We start from the raw sequence: 21,137 nt of genomic DNA, 5'->3' as shown, positions 1-21,137 counted from the left end.
GAGCTTGCAGATATAGGTATGCAGCCCTTAATGCTGACCTCTTTGCTTTCTGAAATTCAGCGTTCAGGGAAATAAACTTATATTATATTGCACTTTGGTGATGCTATAGCAAACTACAGCCATTCTGAGTTGTTTTGTTTAAAGTCTTTGGAAAAGCTTCAGGGTATCCGTAAAAGTCAAACAAAAAGCAGGTAAAGTAGGCACATCAGTGATCAAGGACTAGCCTGTCAGGGCCCTGAGGGCAGTAATAGGCCTTAACTACACTGATCAGCCTCAGCTGGGACCACCACCCATGCATCCTCTGCCCATTGGCCTGCATACACTATTTAAGCTCAGGTCTGGGCATTCAATTCTTGCCTGAGCTATGTTACAGAAATAATTAATTTTGGTTTTGTCTTCTGGATGGGTATTGGCCCAATATTGTAAGTACTTTGTTTCTGTCTCTTGGTTAAAGCTTGCATCTGATTGATCTCTTCTTCTGTGGGACTCCTGGTGGACCCTGTTATCACCACCCTGCTCTGCCTACCCTGTGCAGACCTTGTGGTATGGTGCCCTGGTTAGTGAGGGGATTGTCTGTGCTGTAGTCACCCCCTGTTCACTTACTCTTGTGGAGCAACCCTGTTCTTGCTGCTCCCTGAGATGGGGACCTTTTGCATCATTTCCTGCACTAGTAAATACATATAAATGGGTGAGTTGTAAAGACAAGAATAGTCTATTTGAGCTGCTGGTGGCAGAGCCCAGTGGCTGGATTTTAAGAAGAAGAAAATGTGGAAAAATCAACAGTGGATGAATCCACTAATAATGACTAACCAACCAAGACAAAGCTGGCTGTATGTACATACTGGGCAATCTATGAGTTCTGATTGACTTGTGTATGTTCTGGGGCAAGGGCTTCTTATAAAGCAGTGCCTTGAACCCAAGCCAGAAATGAATGCAATTAAACAACTGCTGCTGCACTGATGGAGCTTTTATGGACCTACTGAGTGGTTTTCCTTTATTGCTGAAGTGAAAGATAAATTCTGCCTTTAAGTCCCTATGTTCCTAATGTGCATGTGTAAGGAAACTGCATAACAAAATAAACACCTGTGCTGGTTTTGGCTGGGATAGGGTTAATTTTCTTTGCAGTAGCTAGTATGGGGCTATGTTTTGGATTTGTGCTGAAAACAGTGTTAATAATACAGGGATGTTTTCGTTATTGCTGAGCAACGCTTACACAGTATCAAGGCCTTTTCTTCTCACCCCACCCCACCAGTGAGTAGGCTGGGGGTGCACAAGAAATCGGGAGGGGATACAGCTGGGACAGCTGACCCCAACTGACCACAGGGTTATTCCACACCATATGACGTCATGCTCAGCATATAAAGCTGGGGGAAGAAGATGGAAGAGGGGTACATTTGGAGTGATGGCTTCCCAAGTAACTGTTATGCATGATGGAGCCCTGCTGTCCTGGAGATGGCTGAATACCTGCCTGCCGATGGGAAGTAGTGAATGAATTCCTTGGTTTGCTTTGCTTGCATGCACGGCTTTTGCTTTACTTATTAAACTGTCTTTACCTCAACCCAGGAGTTTTCTTGCTTTGACCCTTCTGATTCTCCCCCATCTCACTGCAGGGGAGTGAGCGAGTGGCTGTGTGGTGCTTAGCTGCCGGCTGAGGTTAAACCACGACAACACCCTAACAACTTTCTGAGGCATTTAAGGCCCACTCTTGCTTGTATTCATAAAACAATGCAAGGTTATCATCAAAACTAGGTTATGTGGGAAAATCTCCTGAGGAAAATCCAGGAATGAACAATCAGTTAAGGAAGTAAGTAGACCTACAATGTTACTAGCCATATAATGACTGGAAATAAGTAAAGGTAATGAGATGAGGCAAGAAAAATAAAATCAGGTAGCTATGGTGAGGATTGTGTTTAGAAATAGAGATCATAACTTAGTTTCTGCTGAAAGCAATAGGGTTATTAGAATATAATCTCTACTAAAAACAACCTTGCTTATTTAATTCACCCTGGCCTGCATCTTGCATACAATTCTGCAATAAAATACCGTAATGGCTCATAAACTGATACTTAAAATGAGTACTAAAGCTTCCAGAACTACAGAATAGGAGACTATGCTGTTTTCAGAAAGTACAGCTGGCCACAGAGCGAAGGGCACATAAGTGTTATAACCATAGCTCAGGTTCTTGAATCAGTTGCTTGCTCATTTCATGGGCATCCAGCACGGTTTTCTCTCCATTGTTTTCTTCAGCTTCTCCTATACCTGCCCCACTTTTGAGAACTGTGTTGTGGTTTAACCTGGCAGGCAGCCAAATACCATGCATCCGCTCACTCCCCCCCCCCCCCCCCCCCCCCCGCAGGACAGGGAGAGAATCGGAAGGGTAAGAGTGAGAAAAACGCGTGGGTTGAGATAAAGACAGTTTAATAGAACAGAAAAAGGGAAAATAATAATGATAAAATATACAAAATGAGTGATGCACAATGCAATTGCTCACCACCCGCGCTGACTGATAACCAAGTAGCGATCGGTACTTCCTGGATCACGTCTACCATTCATATACTGAGCATGACGTCACATGGTATGGAATACCCCATTAGCCAGCTGGGCTGGCTGTCCTGATTATGTTCCCTCCCATCTTGTGTACCTAGCTCAGTCAGTAGGCACGGGAGCTGTCCTTGGACTAGGAGGGCACTTAGCAACAACTGAAAACATCAGTGTGTTATCAACATTCTCCTCATACTAAATCCAAAACACAGCACTAGGAAGAAATTTAACCCTATCCCAGCCGAAACCAGGACATGCTGGAAATAACTAGATGTCCTGAAAGGATAGAAGACATTTAATCCCATACTCACGCCAGTCACTATCCTGATGAATACTACTAAAAGGCTAAAAAGGGGGTGCACAGCTCCACGCAACTGTTCTGGTGTTGAGGTATTTCTTGGTCCCACTGCTAGTAGGACTTTTCTTCATCGCCCAGGGCCAGATTTGCCATAGCATCCTTCTCCAGGCTTTGTTCCCCTCCCTGCTGTTAGCCCTTGTGGAAATGTTCCCTCTGTCCCTTTCAAGATATTCCCAGTCAACCCCTAGGAACAGCACTTGACACTCAAAGAAAGGCTTTTTGTGAACAGGATTGGGAATTTTACTCCCACCATAAGATAGACATCATCTCACAGGTAGAAGAGAACAACATATACTTTGCAGAGCAATACTTTCTCTTAATATACCTTTCTGCTACTAATGAGAGATTTTTGGTTATTGGTTATTTCTGCTGACATTGACTGGTAAAAGACATCAATGTCAAGTGTCAAGATAGTTCTTCCCCAACCAATAACAGCTGATAACAGAACAGGGTCATGATCCTGAGCCCATAATGGGAAGGGACTTGATATAGGCAGCTTAAATGGTGCTGACGGTGATAGCATGCTCTGGAAGGACACAGAAAAACAGAGAACCAAGTCCTGCAGATACTGAGACACCTAGATTCTTAACACCGCAAAGGATAAGAGATAAAAATATTTCCATTTGAAAGACTTGTTTGAGAGATCTGCTTTCATATACTATGCTCAAACTCTAAAATCTTCAGGCTTTAGTAAAATTTTCAATGCTCAAACTCCCATTAAGGAAAAACTCATATTTTTGGAAACCGAGATAGATTTATCCAACTAGCTCAAGAGACAAAATATATACATGAGAAAACAACCACTCATATGGGATAGATAAAGAACCATTGAAAACTTCTAAAACTTTCAGTAAAATCGTTCATGCTTAGATACTCCAGGAAAAAGTATGGCACTTAAAACCCTGCTAAAGGAATAGCATGAAATTGTGCCATTTGTTTTACAAATGTTTCTAAAAGGGACTGGTAACACTCTGGACTCAATGCAAATTCAAGAACATAGCATAGAGCTTCCCTTCCTTCTGAAATAGCTCCTTTCACAACTGCGTAGCAACACTGTACAATTGTCTTATGCGGAAGTGGGACTGCATTAAGTCCTCTCTCTGTAAAGGGGAGGCAGCTACTTCTATCAGCAACTCTGAACACTTCTATAGACACTGTTAGGCTAAAGGATCAGTATTTTTTAATTACAGTGGACAGAATTCTGTACACAGTGAAGGTTAGACTTTGTCCTTACATGCCAACTGTCTTAATTTGACTACTACAGTATTTACAGCCCAGGTAAGGAAACCAAATGTTTGCACTTCCAGCATGTCTTGGTTCCGGCTGGGACAGGGTTAACTTTCTTCCCAGTAGCTTGGGGGTGTGCTGTGTTTTGGGTTCGGTGTGAAAGAAGCGTTGATGGCCCATTGATGCTTTGGCTGTTGCTGGGTGATGCTTGCACGGGGAAGGAGGAGCACAGCCGGGGTGGTGGACCCAGCTGGCCAATGGGGTATTCTATACCATGGGACATCAGGCTCAGTATAAAAACCAGGAGGGGGGGGGCTCGCTCCCCTCCCCCCCCGGTTCGTGACCCGTGGTCGGCGGTTCTGTTGTGCATTGCCTGCTTTGTGTATTCTGTTATTGTTGTTGTTCTCATTGTTATTATTACTGTTCTACTTTGTTTTATCTCAATTATTAAACTGTTTTTATATCAACCCAGGAGTTTTCCTACTTGTGCCCTCCCGATTCTCTCCCCCATCCCACCCATTTAAGAATGTTATCCAGAGATTTGCCCCAAGGCTGGATAGTTATCAGTGGCAGGGCGAGTGGGATAGCATGGGCAAATGCTTAGGACGGTGGGCACCTCCAGTGTTTTGGAACTTCACCCCTGAGCAAGCACAGAATCCTGAAAAATCAGTAGAATATTTGGAAGAAGTATGCTGTCACCCTGGCCATTCTAGGGAGACACAAATCACTGCAATGTGCTGGGGCCTGGCCCATGCCTACCGAGCCCTGTTCAACACCACTCAGAACCCCCAAGGGGGAGGAAACGTCTCTGCAGCTGATGACAAAGCAACAGGCCCTGTGGCTCCCCCACCCCCCACGGCAGGCACGGCAGCTACTCTGCCCCCTGTGACCGAGAACCAACCCGTGCCGGTATCAGTCGCCCCTATACAAAAAAGAAAACGCACAAGAAAATCAGCTCGTCTAGTAAGGGATGAAGATGAACCAGGGCCATCACGAGAACAGGAGGAGGAGGAGGCAGAACCCGTAAATGAGATGGTGACCACCCGATCCCTATCTCTGGGTGAGCTGTGAGATATGCGAAAAGACTTCAGCCGTCGTCCAGGTGAGCACATTGTCACCTGGCTGCTCCGATGCTGGGATAACGGGTAGCCTGGAATTAGAGGGTAGGGAAGCCAAGCAGCTGGGATCCCTTTCTAGGGAAGGGGCCATTGACAAAGCGATTGGACAAGGGGCACAAGTCCTCAGCCTCTGGAGGCGACTGCTGTCAGGCGTGAAGGAAAGGTATCCCTTCAAGGAAGATGTTATCTGCCACCCAGGCAAGTGGACCACCATGGAGAGAGGTAGCCAGTACCTGGGGGAATTAGCCGTGCTGGAAGTGATTTATGATGACCTGAACAACAAGCAGTTACCCAAAGATCCAGATGAAGTCAAATGAACCCGACCCATGTGGCGGAAGTTTGTAGGGAGCGCACCAGCGTCACATGCAAACTCATTGGCGGTAATGACCTGGAAAGATGGAGAGGAACAAACGGTGGATGAATTGGCTGGCCAACTGCGGCAATATGAAGAAAGTCTCTCTTCCTCCCTACGGGCCTGCGTCTCTGCTGTGGAGAAACTGTCTTGGGAAGTCCAGCAACTCAAAGAGGATGTGTCCTGCTTCCCACCTGCATGGGCCAGTGTCTCAGCCATTAGGAGTAAGCGTCCCTCTGCTCAAGAGAGGAGACATCGTGGGTACACACCCCAGGGCACCCTGTGGTTTTACCTGCGTGACCACGGAGAGGACATGAGGAAGTGGGATGGAAAACATACCTCAGTCCTACAAGCACGGGTACATGAGTTGCAGGGAAAAACATCCACAAAAGGGGGTTCTTCCAGGAAAACTGCTGCTCCAGTCTCCAGTGAGCAGTTCCTCAGACAGAGCAGAAGGGCTGATTCCACTTCCCACCTTAATAAAGGCACTTCTGATTCGTAGGTACAAGAAGTGGGTAGCGAATACGATGACCAGGACTAGAGGGGCCCTGCCTCCAGCCAGGTGGAGGAAAGGGACAACCGGGTTTACTGGACTGTGTGGATTCGATGGCCTGGCACATCGGACCCACAGGAGTATAAGGCTCTCGTAGACACCGGTGCACAGTGTACCCTGATGCCATCAAGCTATAGAGGGGCAGAACCCATTTGTATTTCTGGAGTAACAGGGGGATCCCAAGAGTTAACTGTGTTGGAGGCCGAAGTGAGCCTAACCGGGAATGAGTGGCAGAAGCACCCCATTGTGACTGGCCCAGAGGCTCCGTGCGTCCTTGGCATAGACTACCTCAGGAGAGGGTATTTTAAGGACCCAAAAGGGTACCAGTGGGCTTTTGGTGTAGCTGCCCTGGAGATGGAGGAAATTAAACAGCTGACTACCTTGCCTGGTCTCTCGGAAGATCCTTCTGTTGTGGCGTTGTTGAAGGTCCAAGAACAACAGGTACCAATTGCCACCACAACAGTGCACCAGCTGCAATATCGCACCAGCTGAAACTCCCTGATTCCCATCCATGAGCTGATTCGTCGACTGGAGAGCCAAGGAGTGATCAGCAAGACTCGCTCACCCTTTAACAGTCCCATATGGCCAGTGCGAAAGTCTAATGGAGAGTGGAGACTAACAGTAGACTGTTAGTGGCCTGAACGAAGTCACGCCGCCATTGAGTGCTACTGTGCCAGACATGCTGGAACTTCAACACGAACTGGAGTCAAAGGCAGCCAAGTGGTACGCCACAACTGATATCGCTAATGCGTTCTTCTCAATCCCTTTGGCAGCAGAGTGCAGGCCACAGTTTGCTTTCACTTGGAGGGGCGTCCAGTACCCCTTGACCGACTGCCCCAGGGGTGGAAACACAGCCCTACCATTTGCCATGGACTGATCCACACCGCACTGGAACAGAGTGAGGCTCCGGAACACCTGCAATACATTGATGACATCATCATGTGAGGCAGCACAGCAGAAGAAGTTTCTGAGAAAGGGGAAAGAATAGTCCAAATCCTTCTGAAGGCCGGCTTTGCCATAAAACAAAGTAAGGTCAAGGGACCTACACAGGACATCCAGTTTTTAGGAATAAAATGGCAAGATGGACGTCGTCAGATCCCAATGGATGTGATCAATAAAATAACAGCCATGTCTCCACCAACTAGCAAAAAGGAAACACAAGCTTTCTTAGGCGTTGTGGGTTTTTGGAGAATGCATATTCCAAATTACAGTCAAATCGTAAGCCCTCTCTATCACGTGACCAGGAAGAAGAACGACTTCAAATGGAGCCCTGAGCAACGACAAGCCTTTGAACAAATTAAACAGGAGATAGTTCATGCAGTAGCCCTTGGGCCAGTCTGGGCAGGACAGGATGTAAAGAATGTGCTCTACACCACAGCCGGGGAGAATGGCCCTACCTGGAGCCTCTGGCAGAAAGCACCAGGGGAGACTCGAGTTCGACCCCTGGGGTTCTGGAGTTGGGGATACAGAGGATCCGAGGCCCGCTACACTCCAACTGAGAAGGAGATATTGGCAGCATATGAAGGGGTTCAAGCTGCTTCGGAAGTGGTTGGTACTGAAGCACAGCTCCTCCTGGCACCTCGACTGCCGGTGCTGGGCTGGATGTTCAAAGGGAGGGTCCCCTCTACACATCATGCAACCGATGCTACGTGGAGTAAGTGGGTTGCACTGATCACACAACGGGCCCAAATAGGAAACCCCAGTCGCCCAGGAATCTTGGAGATGATCACGAACTGGCCAGAAGGCAAAGATTTCAGAATATCCCCAGAGGAGGTGACGCGTGCTGAAGAGGCCCCACCATATAACAAACTGCCAGAAAACGAGAAGCAATATGCCCTGTTCACTGATGGGTGCTGTTGCCTTGAGGGAAAGCATCGGAGATGGAAGGCTGCGGTATGGAGTCCTATACGCCAAGTTGCAGAAACTGCTGAAGGAGAAGGTGAATCGAGTCAGTTTGCAGAGGTGAAAGCCATCCAGCTGGCTTTAGATATTGAATGAGAAAAATGGCCAGTACTTTATCTCTATACTGACTCATGGATGGTGGCAAATGCCCTGTGGGGGTGGTTGCAGCAGTGGAAGCAGAACAACTGGCAGCGCAGAGGTAAACCCATCTGGGCTGCCGCGTTGTGGCAAGATATTGCTGCCCCGGTAGAGAACCTGACTGTAAAAGTACGTCACGTAGATGCTCACGTACCCAAGAGTCGGGCCAGTGAAGAGCACCAAAACAACCAGCAGGTGGATCAGGCTGCCAAGATCGAAGTAGCTCAGGTAGATCTGGACTGGCAACATAAAGGTGAATTATTTATAGCTCGGTGGGCCCATAACGCTTCAGGCCACCAAGGGAGAGATGCAACATATAGATGGGCTCGTGATCGAGGGGTGGACTTAACCATGGACGCTATTGCACAGGTTATCCATGAATGTGAAACATGCGCTGCAATCAAGCAAGCCAAGCGAGTAAAGCCTCTTTGGTATGGAGGACGATGGTTGAAGCATAAATATGGGGAGGCTTGGCAGATTGATTATATCACACTCCCACAAACCCGCCAAGGCAAGCGCTATGTGCTCACCATGGTAGAAGTAACCACAAGATGGCTGGAAACATATCCTGTGCCCCGTGCCACCGCCCAGAACACCATCCTGGGCCTTGAAAAACAAGTCCTATGGCGACATGGCACCCCAGAAAGAATTGAGTCAGACAACGGGACTCACTTCCGAAACACCCTCATAGATACCTGGGCCAAAGAGCATGGCATTGAGTGGGTCTATCACATCCCCTACCATGCACCAGCCTCCAGAAAAATTGAATGATACAACGGGCTGCTAAAGACTACACTGAGGGCAATGGGTGGTGGGACATTGAAGCATTGGGACACACATTTAGCAAAGGCCACCTGGTTAGTGAACACTAGGGGATCTGTCACTCGAGCTGGCCCTGCCCAATCCAAACCCTTACGTGCTGTAGAGGGGGATAAAGTCCCTGTCGTGCATATGAGAAATATGCTGGGGAAGACAGTCTGGGTTGCTCCTGCCTCTGGCAAGGGAAAACCCATCCGTGGGATTGCTTTTGCTCAGGGATCTGGGTGCACTTGGTGGGTGATGAGAAGGGATGGGGAAGTCCGGTGTGTACCTCAAGGGGATTTAATTTTGGGTGAAAATAGCCAATTAACTGAATTGTACGATGTTAGTTATTACATAGTACTGTATGTCATCACTTCTATGGTTACCATATGCCATATTAACAGTATTACAGTAAGAATCACCCAGATTAATGTAAGATGAACTCCGATGAAACTGAGCAAGGTGCAACGATGATAGAACCGGACGAGCGCCCAGAACTGGCCTCCACATGCAAGAGCCCAACACCACACACCATCTCTCCTGCCCTGCAAGACTGTTATGACAGGTGGAACCCGAAGTCATGGACTAAATGAACTCAATGGACGTTTTAGAGGGATGGCCCATGGACTAAGGGAATGATATCTCTGTGTGTGTATATATCAAAAGGCAGGGAAAAGTAGCGGTGACTAATTGGAATGTATGGGAAAATGTGAGACCTGGGCATGATGTAGATGGTATAGAATAAGGGGTGGATATTGTCCTGGTTCCGGCTGGGACAGGGTTAACTTTCTTCCCAGTAGCTTGGGGGGTGTGCTGTGTTTTGGGTTCGGTGTGAAAGGAGCGTTGATGGCCCACTGATGCTTTGGCTGTTGCTGGGTGATGCTTGCACCAGGAGCGGGGAGCACAGCCAGGGTGGTGGACCCAGCTGGCCAATGGGGTATTCTATACCATGGGACATCAGGCTCAGTATAAAAACCAGGTGTGTGGGGGGGCTCGCCCCCCGTTCGTGACACGCGGTCGGTGAGCGGTTGCGTTGTGCATTGCCTGCTTTGTGTATTCTGTTATTGTTGTTGTTCTCATTGTTATTATTACTGTTCTACTTAGTTTTATTTCAATTATTAAACTGTTTTTATCTCAACCCGGGAGCTTTCCTACTTGTGCCCTCCCGATTCTCTCCCCCATCCCACCGGGGGGGGTGATCGAGCGGCTGCGTGGCGTTTATTTTTGCTGGCTGGGGTTAAACCACGACAGACCTACATGTAAAACACAGGAAGATTGCCACTTTATTTCGTACCACGAGCTAAAGCTGGAAAATGGTTAATTGCAGAAAATTAAGTTTAAAAACACTGGGTAAAATATGAAGTTGAAGATAAGTTTAATATTCTAAGAAAATAAATTTTTAATGTCTGCAATGATCTATGGAATACTTAGGATACCCTAGGAATCACTTTTTCTTAATTCTAGCCCCTCTGATGATTTACTATTCAAGAGATCAACTGTAAGATGATGGAGGAAAGAATGGGGGAATGGAATGATTTCGGTTGGAAGGGACCTTGAAAGATCATCTAATACAATGCCCCAGCCATGGGCAGGGACATCTTTCACTACTACATCAGGTTGCTCAAAGCCCCATCCAACCTGACCTTGAACACTTCCAACTTCTCTGGGCAACCTGTTCCAGCGTCTCACCACCCTCACCATAAAAAAGCTTCTTCCTTATATCCAATCTAACCTACCCTCTTTCAGTTTAAAACTGTTGCCACTGGTCCTGTCACTACAGGCCTTGGTAAAAAGTCTTTCTCTGTCATTCTTATAAGCCCTCTTTATATATTGAAAGACTGCAGTAAGGTCTCCCTGGAGGCTTCTCTTCTCCAGGCCAAACAACCCCAACTCTCTCAGCCTGTCTTCACAGGAGAGGTGTTCCAGCCCTCTGATCATCTTTGTGACCCTCCTCTGGACCCACTCTAACAGATCCATGTCTTTCCTGTGCTGTGGGCACCAGAGCTGACCACAGTACTCCAGGTGGAGTCTCGAGAGTGGAGTAGAGGGGGAGGATCACCTCCCTCGACCTGCTGGTTATGCTTCTTTTGATGCAGCCCAGGATACAGCTAGCTTTCTGGGCTGCAAGCGCACGTTGCCGCCTCATGTTCAATTTAACATCCAGCAGTACCCCCAAGTCCTCTCCTGCAGGGCTGCTGCAAGATATGTTTTTCTTCAGTCATAATCCCGACTCCCATGAAAGATGTTTACATGAGCTCTTTAGTTATTTAAACCTCATACATTTACGTTAAATTAATATTTTAGTATTAAAAGTTAAAGATTTGGTTGCACGTCCAAAATTGTTTTTACTTAGTTTCGCACCGAAGCCTGAGGAGCAACTTCTTTTTTTGTATAGAACACATGGCAAACTCTCTAATGCTTTGCTCTGGCCAAATTGATACACTTCCTAGCACTAGATAATCAAACAAATTGTGAGTTCCACTTCACTCTCAAATTACTTACTCTAAAGACAATAATTAGCAGACAAATCCAAGTTTAACAGCCATCATGGAAGACAAGAATTTAAATGAAAATTCAAGAATGTGCAAGTACTGAAGTGAAGAAAACAAAGGTACAGAATCATAGAAAAGCTGGAAATGGTGGGGAGGAGAGGGGAGGATGGTGTGCTCTTACTGCCAATGCAGTGTATACTTAAGCAGTCAGTTGTTTCCAGAGTGTGCTGGTTTTGGCTGGGATAGAGTTAATTTTCTTTGCAGTAGCTAGTATGGGGCTATGTTTTGGATTTGTGCTGAAAACAGTGTTAATAATACAGGGATGTTTTCGTTATTGCTGAGCAACACGTACACAGTATCAAGGCCTTTTCTTCTTCTCATCCCACCCCACCAGTGAGTAGGCTGGGGGTGCACAAAAAATTGGGAGGGGATACAGCTGGGACAGCTGACCCCAGCTGACCACAGGGTTATTCCACACCATATGACGTCATGCTCAGCATATAAAGCTGGGGGAAGAAGATGGAAGGGGGGTACATTTGGAGTGATGGCTTCCCAAGTAACTGTTATGCATGATGGAGCCCTGCTGTCCTGGAGATGGCTGAATACCTGCCTGCCGATGGGAAGTAGTGAATGAATTCCTTGGTTTGCTTTGCTTGCATGCACGGCTTTTGCTTTACTTATTAAACTGTCTTTATCTCAACCCATTTCTTGCTTTTACTCTTCTGATCTTCTCCCCCATCTCACTGTGGGGGAGTAAGCGAGCGGCTGTGTGGTGCTTAGTTGCTGGCTGGGGTTAAACCACGACACAGAGGGGTAAATATCAGAATAAATTTAGGAATGGTGTGTTCTAAATTGTTATGAATCCATGGGAGCCTTAGTAACAATGACAATCTCTGAACCAGATTGTAAGAGATGAAAGGAGGGAAAAGGAAAAGAACTGCTCCTTTATGCTGTTATGTTACACTAAATCTTTTAGAAAGACAAGAAAATGGAGATGGCATACAACAAAAAAGATGTTTTTAGAACACTGAATCAAGAAGGAAAATTTCTAACTCTGTTTCTGTTGCATGATCAGCATTACATTTAGATTACTTAAGCTGCAATGTCTGTTTTTGTTCTGAACGGCAAAGTCTGTGCTGCATTTAGCTAATCAACTAGCTCTTCTCTTTGCTTCACTCCTCACTGTTGTTACAACTCTGTCTCTGAAAGCACCCTAGAAAACCATCTGGTGGACTGCAGTACAAGGATCATGCCAAGGAGAAGACAGGTAAATACAAATAGAACTCTCCTAAAACAAACAATTATTTAAACTGCCCAGGTACTTGTGACAAAATGTTAGTAAGTTCCCTTACTCTGGAAAAACACAGCTAGCCAAAGATTTTGGCTCCTTATGGTGACTCAGGCAGCCTTTCTGGTTCACAAGACAGCCTCTAATGTGCAATGCTGGATATGATGGATGAGAAATCAAGTCTGATAACTCTCAGGTCTACTCCAGTACAGACTCAAATGTGCCATGAATTCTTAACAGAATAATAAAGCTCCCCTCAAATCTGAGGCACTTAAGCTGCTGGCTGAAGTCCAGATAGATTCTGGCTACCACGTTAAGACAGATACTCAGGTTATGTCTATATTGCAAGGTAAAAGAGGGTCTAAGGTATGTTTAAGGATACCAGTCTGATACCTCTGTCTACAAGGTTAGCTGTGACCACAGGTATTTCTGGCTCTGGCAGAGGCTAGAAGTATAATTGGATTCAAAGAGCAACAAGTAAAATCAGGTTCCTACACCATGACTGTCAGAAGCTGGAGGGCAGGAGGAAGCTGCTAAGAGGATAATCACACCACACAAAACATTTCATTATATTTCACACCAGATTGAGTTGAAACTGGGCTGACAAACTTTGTACACAGCTCAGAATCAGTAGTGTCCGTATTGCATTTGGGAGGGCTGAGCTGGGGCCACCTGCTCCTTCCCAAGCCATCCATGCTATAGGAATAAGAATCTGAACCCATGTGAAGGCATCCAGCCTTCTACTCATCAGCGCTCCAGAGTATAGCCTAAGCTGCAAGCAGTAGACAGACCTAGACCTGAGAAGGGGCTTAGGTTCTGCTTAGCTGGCAGTAAAAAGTCTCCTCAACTAAAATACAGAGGCTCCCCACCACTCTTCATATGAAGTCTGTGGGACATGGATGATTCTTGGTTAAAGTTACACTCAAACTCAACTAGCATCTAACTAACACAGTGACAAAGCCTATATTAAAAAGATGGATACTTTAATCTTGATTTATTATGAGAATAGGATATCATTGTGATAAAAGTAATATCCTTGTAACACAAGCATATAATCCCCCTGAAATGAGCTCACCTGGAATCCTTTTGAATTCTTGCTTTTTCAAAGGAAAACGTAGCTTGCCTGTTCAAATCATACAGCTGTGTTGTCGGCTCTGCAGATACACCTTCCTTGGCTCCTATCCTTCTATTGGCAGAGACTTGAATCCTTGAAGCCACTTTAAATGGAGGAAGCTGAAGAGAGTGCTCTCCTTGAGTGCTAACAACATCCTGCAGCTTGTTCAACTGTATACATTTGCTCTGAAGTTCCTTGGTGAGTTCTGCTATGACCTTAGTCTGCATAGCCAGCTGTTCCTGAAGCTCAGCAACACGAGTTTGACCCTCCTGCAACTCTTGATCTTTTCTCTTCAGTTTCTTTTCCAGTTCAAGCACCTTGCTGCAAAGAACATCAGCTTGCCCATTGATCGCATTGATGCCTAAACCTGGGTTCTTCAAAAACTTATGGTTGCCAGTACAGCCAACTGAGAGGTTTACTACATGTCTATCTGGCTGCCTCAGATGCTTGGGTTTCACTGATCCATTCCCCATTTTGTCCAGAGACCTAGGTGAGAAAATAAATTTGCAGTTTTATTTCATTCCCCAACAAGAAGAAAAAAAAATTCATGGAATGGTGAGTAACGAATTTAGTATTTAACTGGGAGCTTACTTTGAGATATACAATTATAGTAAACATAGTCAATTCCTTTCATCCTTTCCAGTCCTGAAAGTCAGAGGAGTAAAGGCGAAAGAAAAGAGGTAGGTAGGTTGGTGGACACAAAGCAAAAGATTGGATGGCTACCACTTCTTTTTTGTGAGTTGAAGAAGAGATGTGTAAGCTCCTATCAGCCTAACAAAGACAAAACAAACAGCAGGAAGGAAAAAAGCTTGTGCTCTACAAGCAAGAAAGTTGTGTCACTTGCCCATTGAGGAATAATTATTGAGTACAAGACTAATTTAACCAGTGGGTGCATACCTGCCTGGCATAAAGGATTATTAAGCATATGTGGTAATAATAATGTAAAAAAAAAACTTTAAGGGTTATAACCATAAAAGAACAGTCATACTGCTCAGAACAGGGGTTTGGCTAGCTTGTAAACTGTCTCCATAAGTAGATGCCCAGGAAAGGGTATCAACAAGATGAGTGTATAAGCTGCTTTACTGAAATACTGTCTGAAATTTCAGATTTACTGAGCCTGATATGCTTTATTTAATCCTCAATGGATCACTAATCCTAGTACTTGTCCCATCTCCCTTCTGACCCCTGTAAACTTCGTATCTGCAGACCCTGGCAGGACTCTAGCAAGGAGTTGCACAGGTCTGCTTCTTGAAGAACCACCTCCTTTTATTTGTTTCTTCCAGTACAAAACCAGGGACATCAAAGTTAGAAAAAGCCAGCTTCAGAAAGGCTTATCTCTATTAACCTTTTCTATACTATTTTGTAAATTTCTGTCCTACCTCTCTGCCTGAACGTATGCCTGAATTCTTTCCCAGAATGACAAGTCCTAGCTTACTCTGTCCTTCCTCATACAGACATGACTCCAAAAGTTTGACCAACTTCGCTGTCTTTTGCTGATGACAAATTCAGGGCAGAGTTAGACCTAATTTACTCCTACCAAAAGCAGGCAGCTGGCACTGTTTCTGCAGCTCTCTTAATAATTTAAAACTGGCTCACATTTGTTAGTGTAATAGCAGCTACTGCTGTCAAGGAACAACTACCTTTTATGGGGAATTACCTCTTTCCATTCTCTACTCATGAAAAGTGACCAGGAAAAAAAAAGAGCTTGTTCCTGTCTGAACACCTATGCTCCAAGCACTTCCTGCAACTAGCAGCCTTCAGTAGATTTGCAGTGATCCACCTTCTTCCCTGGGCACTATCTTTGGCATATTTTGTTGTATCGTTTTAAGAAGAGCAAGGAAGAAGTGCCTGCTGTTTAGGTCAGACTATATTAAATGCACAAGTTGATGAGGGGAAAAAACTAATGCATTGCTTTTGGGAGTCTGGTGTTCAACAATCACTAATCCACTGTACCCCAGAACTAGTCTTGGGGAGCAATGCCTGCCTATAAATCCCATCTGTGGGCCACAACAGTGCCAGGTTATAGTTTGGTTTAGTTCAAGGATAAGGACACCTCCACCAAGAGAGAAGGAATGAACTTAGGGCTGTATTGTTCAGGCCTTAGCACCACATAGAGCTCTTCTCAAAACCCCTGCTCTGGCTCTTGATGAATCCTGTTCAATTATATCCTGCTGTTGCAGAAGGCAGCACAGGAAATACCTGCCTTAGATGAAACAGAAAATTGTTTACTTGGACTCTGATTTTTGCCTCATTAATAAGCTATTTCAGTAAGTTTTATATAAGTACTGGTGCACTAACCAGGCAATCATGTTGCTGTTGTGATCAGTCATCAGTAGGCCCAAAGTAGCTGTTGGTCTGCCTCATGAATGAAGTACAACTTTTTCAGGTTGAACCCCAAGTGATGTGGCTTAAGCTGATCTCTTTTACCATTTCACTGGAACCAGGTAAGAACATGCCCCTGACAAGGTACACTGATCAGGCAACAAGAAATAAATTAGGAAGCGTCAGCAATTTGATTTTACTGGCTAGTATAACCATACTTTTACCAGATGCGCAATTCTAATCTGGTTTGCAGCCGCCAATGGGTTAGAATTGAAATACTTGACAAGCATTCAATGGGTTAGAATTGAAATACTTGCTTACATTGCAAATCTAGTTTTCCTTATAAGTCTTTCTTCTCAACTCTGTCTTGCTTATTGTGACTTTGCATAATATTTTCCTTTTGCCCCAATTTCCTGGATGCATTTTGACAGCTGGTGCTTCAGCTCAGTAACAGGGTAATATGTCAGAAATAAAGGTAAATGTGTATTGCACAGGAGAATTTAAACAAATTGCACATCAAGGTACCAAATCAAATAACTCTGAAGAGGGACCTATGTGTCACTGCATATGGCTCAACCAAAGATCTTAGCTCAGCATGCAACCATATTTAAAAAACAACAAAACACGAACCAACCTAAACTAAATGTTACAATATAGAGAGTAACAATGGAGATTACAGGAAATATGTCATCACACACAACACGGTGGCAGCTTCTGCTATTAAATGCAGTGGCAGTCACCGCATTTCAAAAAAAGGATATCACAGACATTTTAAAATGACCTTTACAAAAGGACAGGGTGACTGCCCCAAGGGCACAGAAAAACCTACTTATTTAGATTGTATCCAGAAACAGAACAGGTTTACTGTATAAAGAGATTATGATTAAAGTTCATAATATAACAACTGCACTAGAGTGAAAACGTTAGGAACCTCTGTCTTCCCATTGTATATGCACAAATAATCGTCAGTGTACAATGGACAAGCAGTCAGATCTGACAGATCCCTGATTCCACATGGTGCTCTTTATTGGCTACTAGTACAGCAAACTCATGGCCAAGTATATAGCAGGAATTAAGAAAAGACTGACAGGTAATTCAGCATTACAGTAGTTAATTCTAACAGAAAGCTTAAAACTTTATGCCTCCAAGGTTTGACAAGTAATGAGACAAAAAGCAAAAATAGAGCATGCTCTATGTTTACTACAAGGCACCTCACATGCTTCTTCGAGGGGTTTGCCACTGGCAGAGATGCAGCCGGGAACCCGGCAGATCAAAACTCACCGGGAGAGAAGAGGATGCCCCAGCCCGCCCACCCGACGCGGGCTGCTCAAGGGATTCAGCGCAAGTCGGCGCCGAGTGCCCGGGCTGCGCTCCTCAGAAACCGGGTCCACCCCGGGGCCGCGAGGTACCGGTGCTGCCGGGCCAGCACCACCGCCAAGACCCCTGCCCCGCCGGAGCCCGGCGTCACCCCCGGGAGGCCACAGCTCCTCCAGGCTCCCCGGCCGCCGCGGCGCGGTCCCGGCCTCCCCAGGTCCCCGCATGCACACGCCGGCGCCTCCTCCTCGGTCCCGGTCCCGCGGGGCTGCCCTCACCTGCGCGCTTGGCTGGGCCAGGAGACCCGAAACAGGACGGGGCCGGGCGGCGGTAGGGATAGACTGATGCTCCCGCGCTCGCTGCGGAGCCGGGGCGGGCGGAAACGCCGCTGCCCGCCTCGCTCGCTGCCCGTCATGGGCGGCCGGGAGGTGCGGAGGGGGCGGGAGGGGGAGCGGCCGCGGCGGTGCCCGCCCGCCTCGGCTGTGCGGGCGCTGCAGGGGCGCTGGGCTGTCCCCCGCCCAGGGAGAGGCAGGGATTTGCAGGGCGTGGGGAGCCTCCGGTGCGGTGGCCAGACTCGGCAAGGAGGCGGATGCCCCGTCCCAGGCGGGCAGGATCCGGAGCCGCAGGGACAAGCCGCGGTCCTCAGCCCATTCCACTTCGCAGAAAGGTAAATGCAGGGCCCAGCTCGGGCCATGTTGACAAGTGTTCGTCCTGCTTGCTTTCCCCTGCCCTTTGGAGAGGTCCTGACGTGACTATCGGGCACACAACTGAGCTGCAGCGGAGATCCTGCAGGCCTTGTTCTCTAAAACTGACTCCCAGGCACCACTGCACAGCCCTCCTGCAAGGCACCTTCTCATGTCCCAGGGTCTGTCCTCACTCAAGCTGGAGCATCATGGCTTGCCCCAGAATGGAGCATTGCCTCTGTGTTCAACATTGACTCTTGGTAGAGTACAGGTTTCACAAGGGCTGTTCTCTCCTGGCACATATTTTTATGGTGATTGTATACAGAAGGGTTAAAAGATGGGACTTTGGTCCGTGGATGGACACTGGGTGAGAAATAGATAGCTAAGAAAACCACAGTCAGCATAGAAAATAGACGGTTTATTGTCTATTGTGTGAAAATGCTGAATACAGGAGGATAAGGAAGGTTGTGAAAATGTTAGGGGAGGACGTGAAGGATGTGAGACGTGCAATAATGAAGAAATATAAACTACAATGTATAATTTTGCTTGCTTTGTTACATTTTGCTGTTGGCATGAGTATAGGTTAATACGTAAATGTTGGACTATGGTAATATGTCGCGTGAACAAGGCCTACGAACCAATAGACGGGATGGCTATGGCTCGTGCAGCGCGCCTGATCAGCGAGCTCATTTGCTATAGGCTCCCTATGTTCCAATCGAGGCGCGTTTCGGCACCCGCTGGCCACGTGTGTCGGAACCCGTTTCCTTTGCAAATGTATAAATACCGGGATTTTCCCGAAGAACAGTGGGCCGGTGTACAGCGAGGTCACCGTTGCCTCCATGGGGACGCCCACGTAAAGCTGGCACCTACTAACTGCTGGGCTGAGTTTGTGGCACAAGACGATACAAGAATGTACGGATGGTTCATCTTTCTTCTGCGCCTCGGGTTGGTAAGACAATCGCTTTGCTAAATACCCTTAGTGTAATGCATGATTATATTTAATAAAGTGCTTGCTTTTTTTTTCCCCTTCCTTATAGTCTGTCTATGTGTGCTCACCTTCTAAAGGAATCCTCGAAACCCACTCCAAAACATAAATTGGCGACGAGGATGGGATTCCTGTGTTGAAGGAGACACATAGACAATTGGGTGAGACGTGGATAGTGAAGTCGATATAGCTATCTGTCAGTTGCGCCACTTGGATGCGGGAGGGTCGGTGAATGGGAAGTTTTCTGCATGAATCTGCAGAGTTAAAATTTGTTAACAAGGCTCACTGCTAGATGGAGTTTTTGTTGTTTTGTATAGAATTGTCCGTGCTTTGTTAATTTACATTGTGGTTTATACAGCTGGTAATTTAGTGAATGAGCAGCCGTTCAAAAGTTAGGAATATATATTTGATGATAAGGTCTACTGCTGGTCCTTGTTCTTTTGTGTAAATATTGTGTGTGTTTTGTTAAGTAGTGTAGGAGACACCTTTTGCCCCGAGATTTGAGACTAGATAGAGTCTTGAATTTCTTTTGTGATTTTTTGTCTGTTTGCTGTGAGATGGTTCCTATTGCCTCAGGCATGATTAGCGTACTATTATTGTAATTTCTACTAAAAGTCAATTTTTTTTTGACTACCCGGTATGGCTACTTTTTGGAAATCTGGATCAGGGACAGGTGGGTCCCCACAGGCACCCCCAGTTGAGTGATCAGGTTGGACCCTGGAACCTTGGAATACTCTTTGGGATAAGTGGGAAACCTGTACTAAAGTAAGCCCAGAACCATGGACCAATGAATCTCCTATGGAGGTTTTAAAGTATTGGGAAAGGTTCATAGAAACTTCACATATGAAAAGGAAGGACCGCCTTAAACATGCTGGGCGAATGGAGGGAGCCCTCTTATCTGCTTATAAAGTATAATGGGGGCTAACACAGGAATTAGAGGCAGAAGTTACGCAGCTGAAGAATCAGTTGCGGGAGCTTAAAGCAACTACAGTTGTACAACAACAAGCTCTCCTTAGTGAAACAAATCAGCGGGAGGAGTTGGTGCAAAAATGTGCCAATCTTGCTACCCGTTTTGCGGTACGAGTAGCCCGATGGAGGAAAAAAGGATCCCGAAAGCAGAAGGGTGGTCCTCATGTCCAGGCGATTGTAACTAACCCCGGGTGGGATCCAGAAACATGGGATGGAAATATATGGGGAAGTAGTGAAAATGATTCCACAGAAACAGAAGGGGAGGAGGCAGTGCCCTCAACCCCTGCAGTACCAGAGTTAGGGAAGCGAGCTGCCCCCATAGTAAAATGAAAGGCGGTGGCTGACCCTACCGGTGTATTTATCCGACAAGACCAGATGAAAAATTATTCCCCTGAGGATGTTAAAAACCTTTTAGAGAAATATAAACAGAGGTCAGGAGAAAAACCACAAAACTGGCTAGTACAACTTATGGAAGAAGGGGGAGATACAGTATTGTTAGACCACGAGAATGCTAGAAAATTTTTGGGGCTTACCACCAACTCCTATATCCAATTGGCTTTACGCCGTATTCCTCCGGGAAATAATGTGTCCCTAGTCGCAGTAGTGGCCGAGGGGTTGGGAGACCAACACACTAATGATGGAGCCTGGTCCCCGGGAGCAAAGAGCTGGGCTACCTTACAACAAGCTGCTGCTTTACTAAAAGCAGAAGGAATAAAACTAGCAGTATCTATGGAGGATCCCCATCTATATCTTGATCAGCCCTTGCTCCCAGGCAGCCGTAATGCTCTCCTTGAAGGATGTCCGACATATTGGAAACCCTATTTGATTCCTCTTTTAATGTCAGAGCAAGGAAATCCCATATCGCAGGTAATAGAAAAGCTGAGCCAAATGGGGGACCTGCCAGGTATTGTGACAACAGAGAATAATACTCCCCGACCAAACAGGCGAGACCCTCGTCCTGAACAAGGACAGCCGGGAGA

The 21,137-nt window shown here is 46.3% G+C and overlaps 1 protein-coding gene across 5 annotated transcripts in view; it reads right to left on the bottom strand.

Annotated features, from left to right (window-relative positions):
* Positions 1 to 14,364, bottom strand: part of PRKG2 (protein kinase cGMP-dependent 2) — a 37,215-nt gene extending 22,851 nt beyond the window's left edge. For 2 of the 5 annotated variants that reach the window (XM_075149844.1, XM_075149845.1), the window contains exons 1-2: positions 14,285 to 14,357; positions 13,846 to 14,221 (exon numbers count right to left, since the gene is read on the bottom strand). In XM_075149844.1, the coding sequence (XP_075005945.1) occupies positions 13,846 to 14,221; positions 14,285 to 14,357 (449 nt within the window). Of the gene's footprint in view, positions 1 to 13,845 lie in introns of all 5 variants that reach the window. The other 3 variants (XM_075149843.1, XM_075149842.1, XM_075149841.1) reach the window with 3 other exon arrangements.
* Positions 14,365 to 21,137: the final 6,773 nt, after the last annotated feature.

Source organism: Calonectris borealis, chromosome 4 (assembly GCF_964195595.1).
Source record: "Calonectris borealis chromosome 4, bCalBor7.hap1.2, whole genome shotgun sequence".
In the NCBI taxonomy this organism is placed as follows: domain Eukaryota; kingdom Metazoa; phylum Chordata; class Aves; order Procellariiformes; family Procellariidae; genus Calonectris; species Calonectris borealis.
This window is presented reverse-complemented; position numbering and strand designations above follow the sequence as displayed.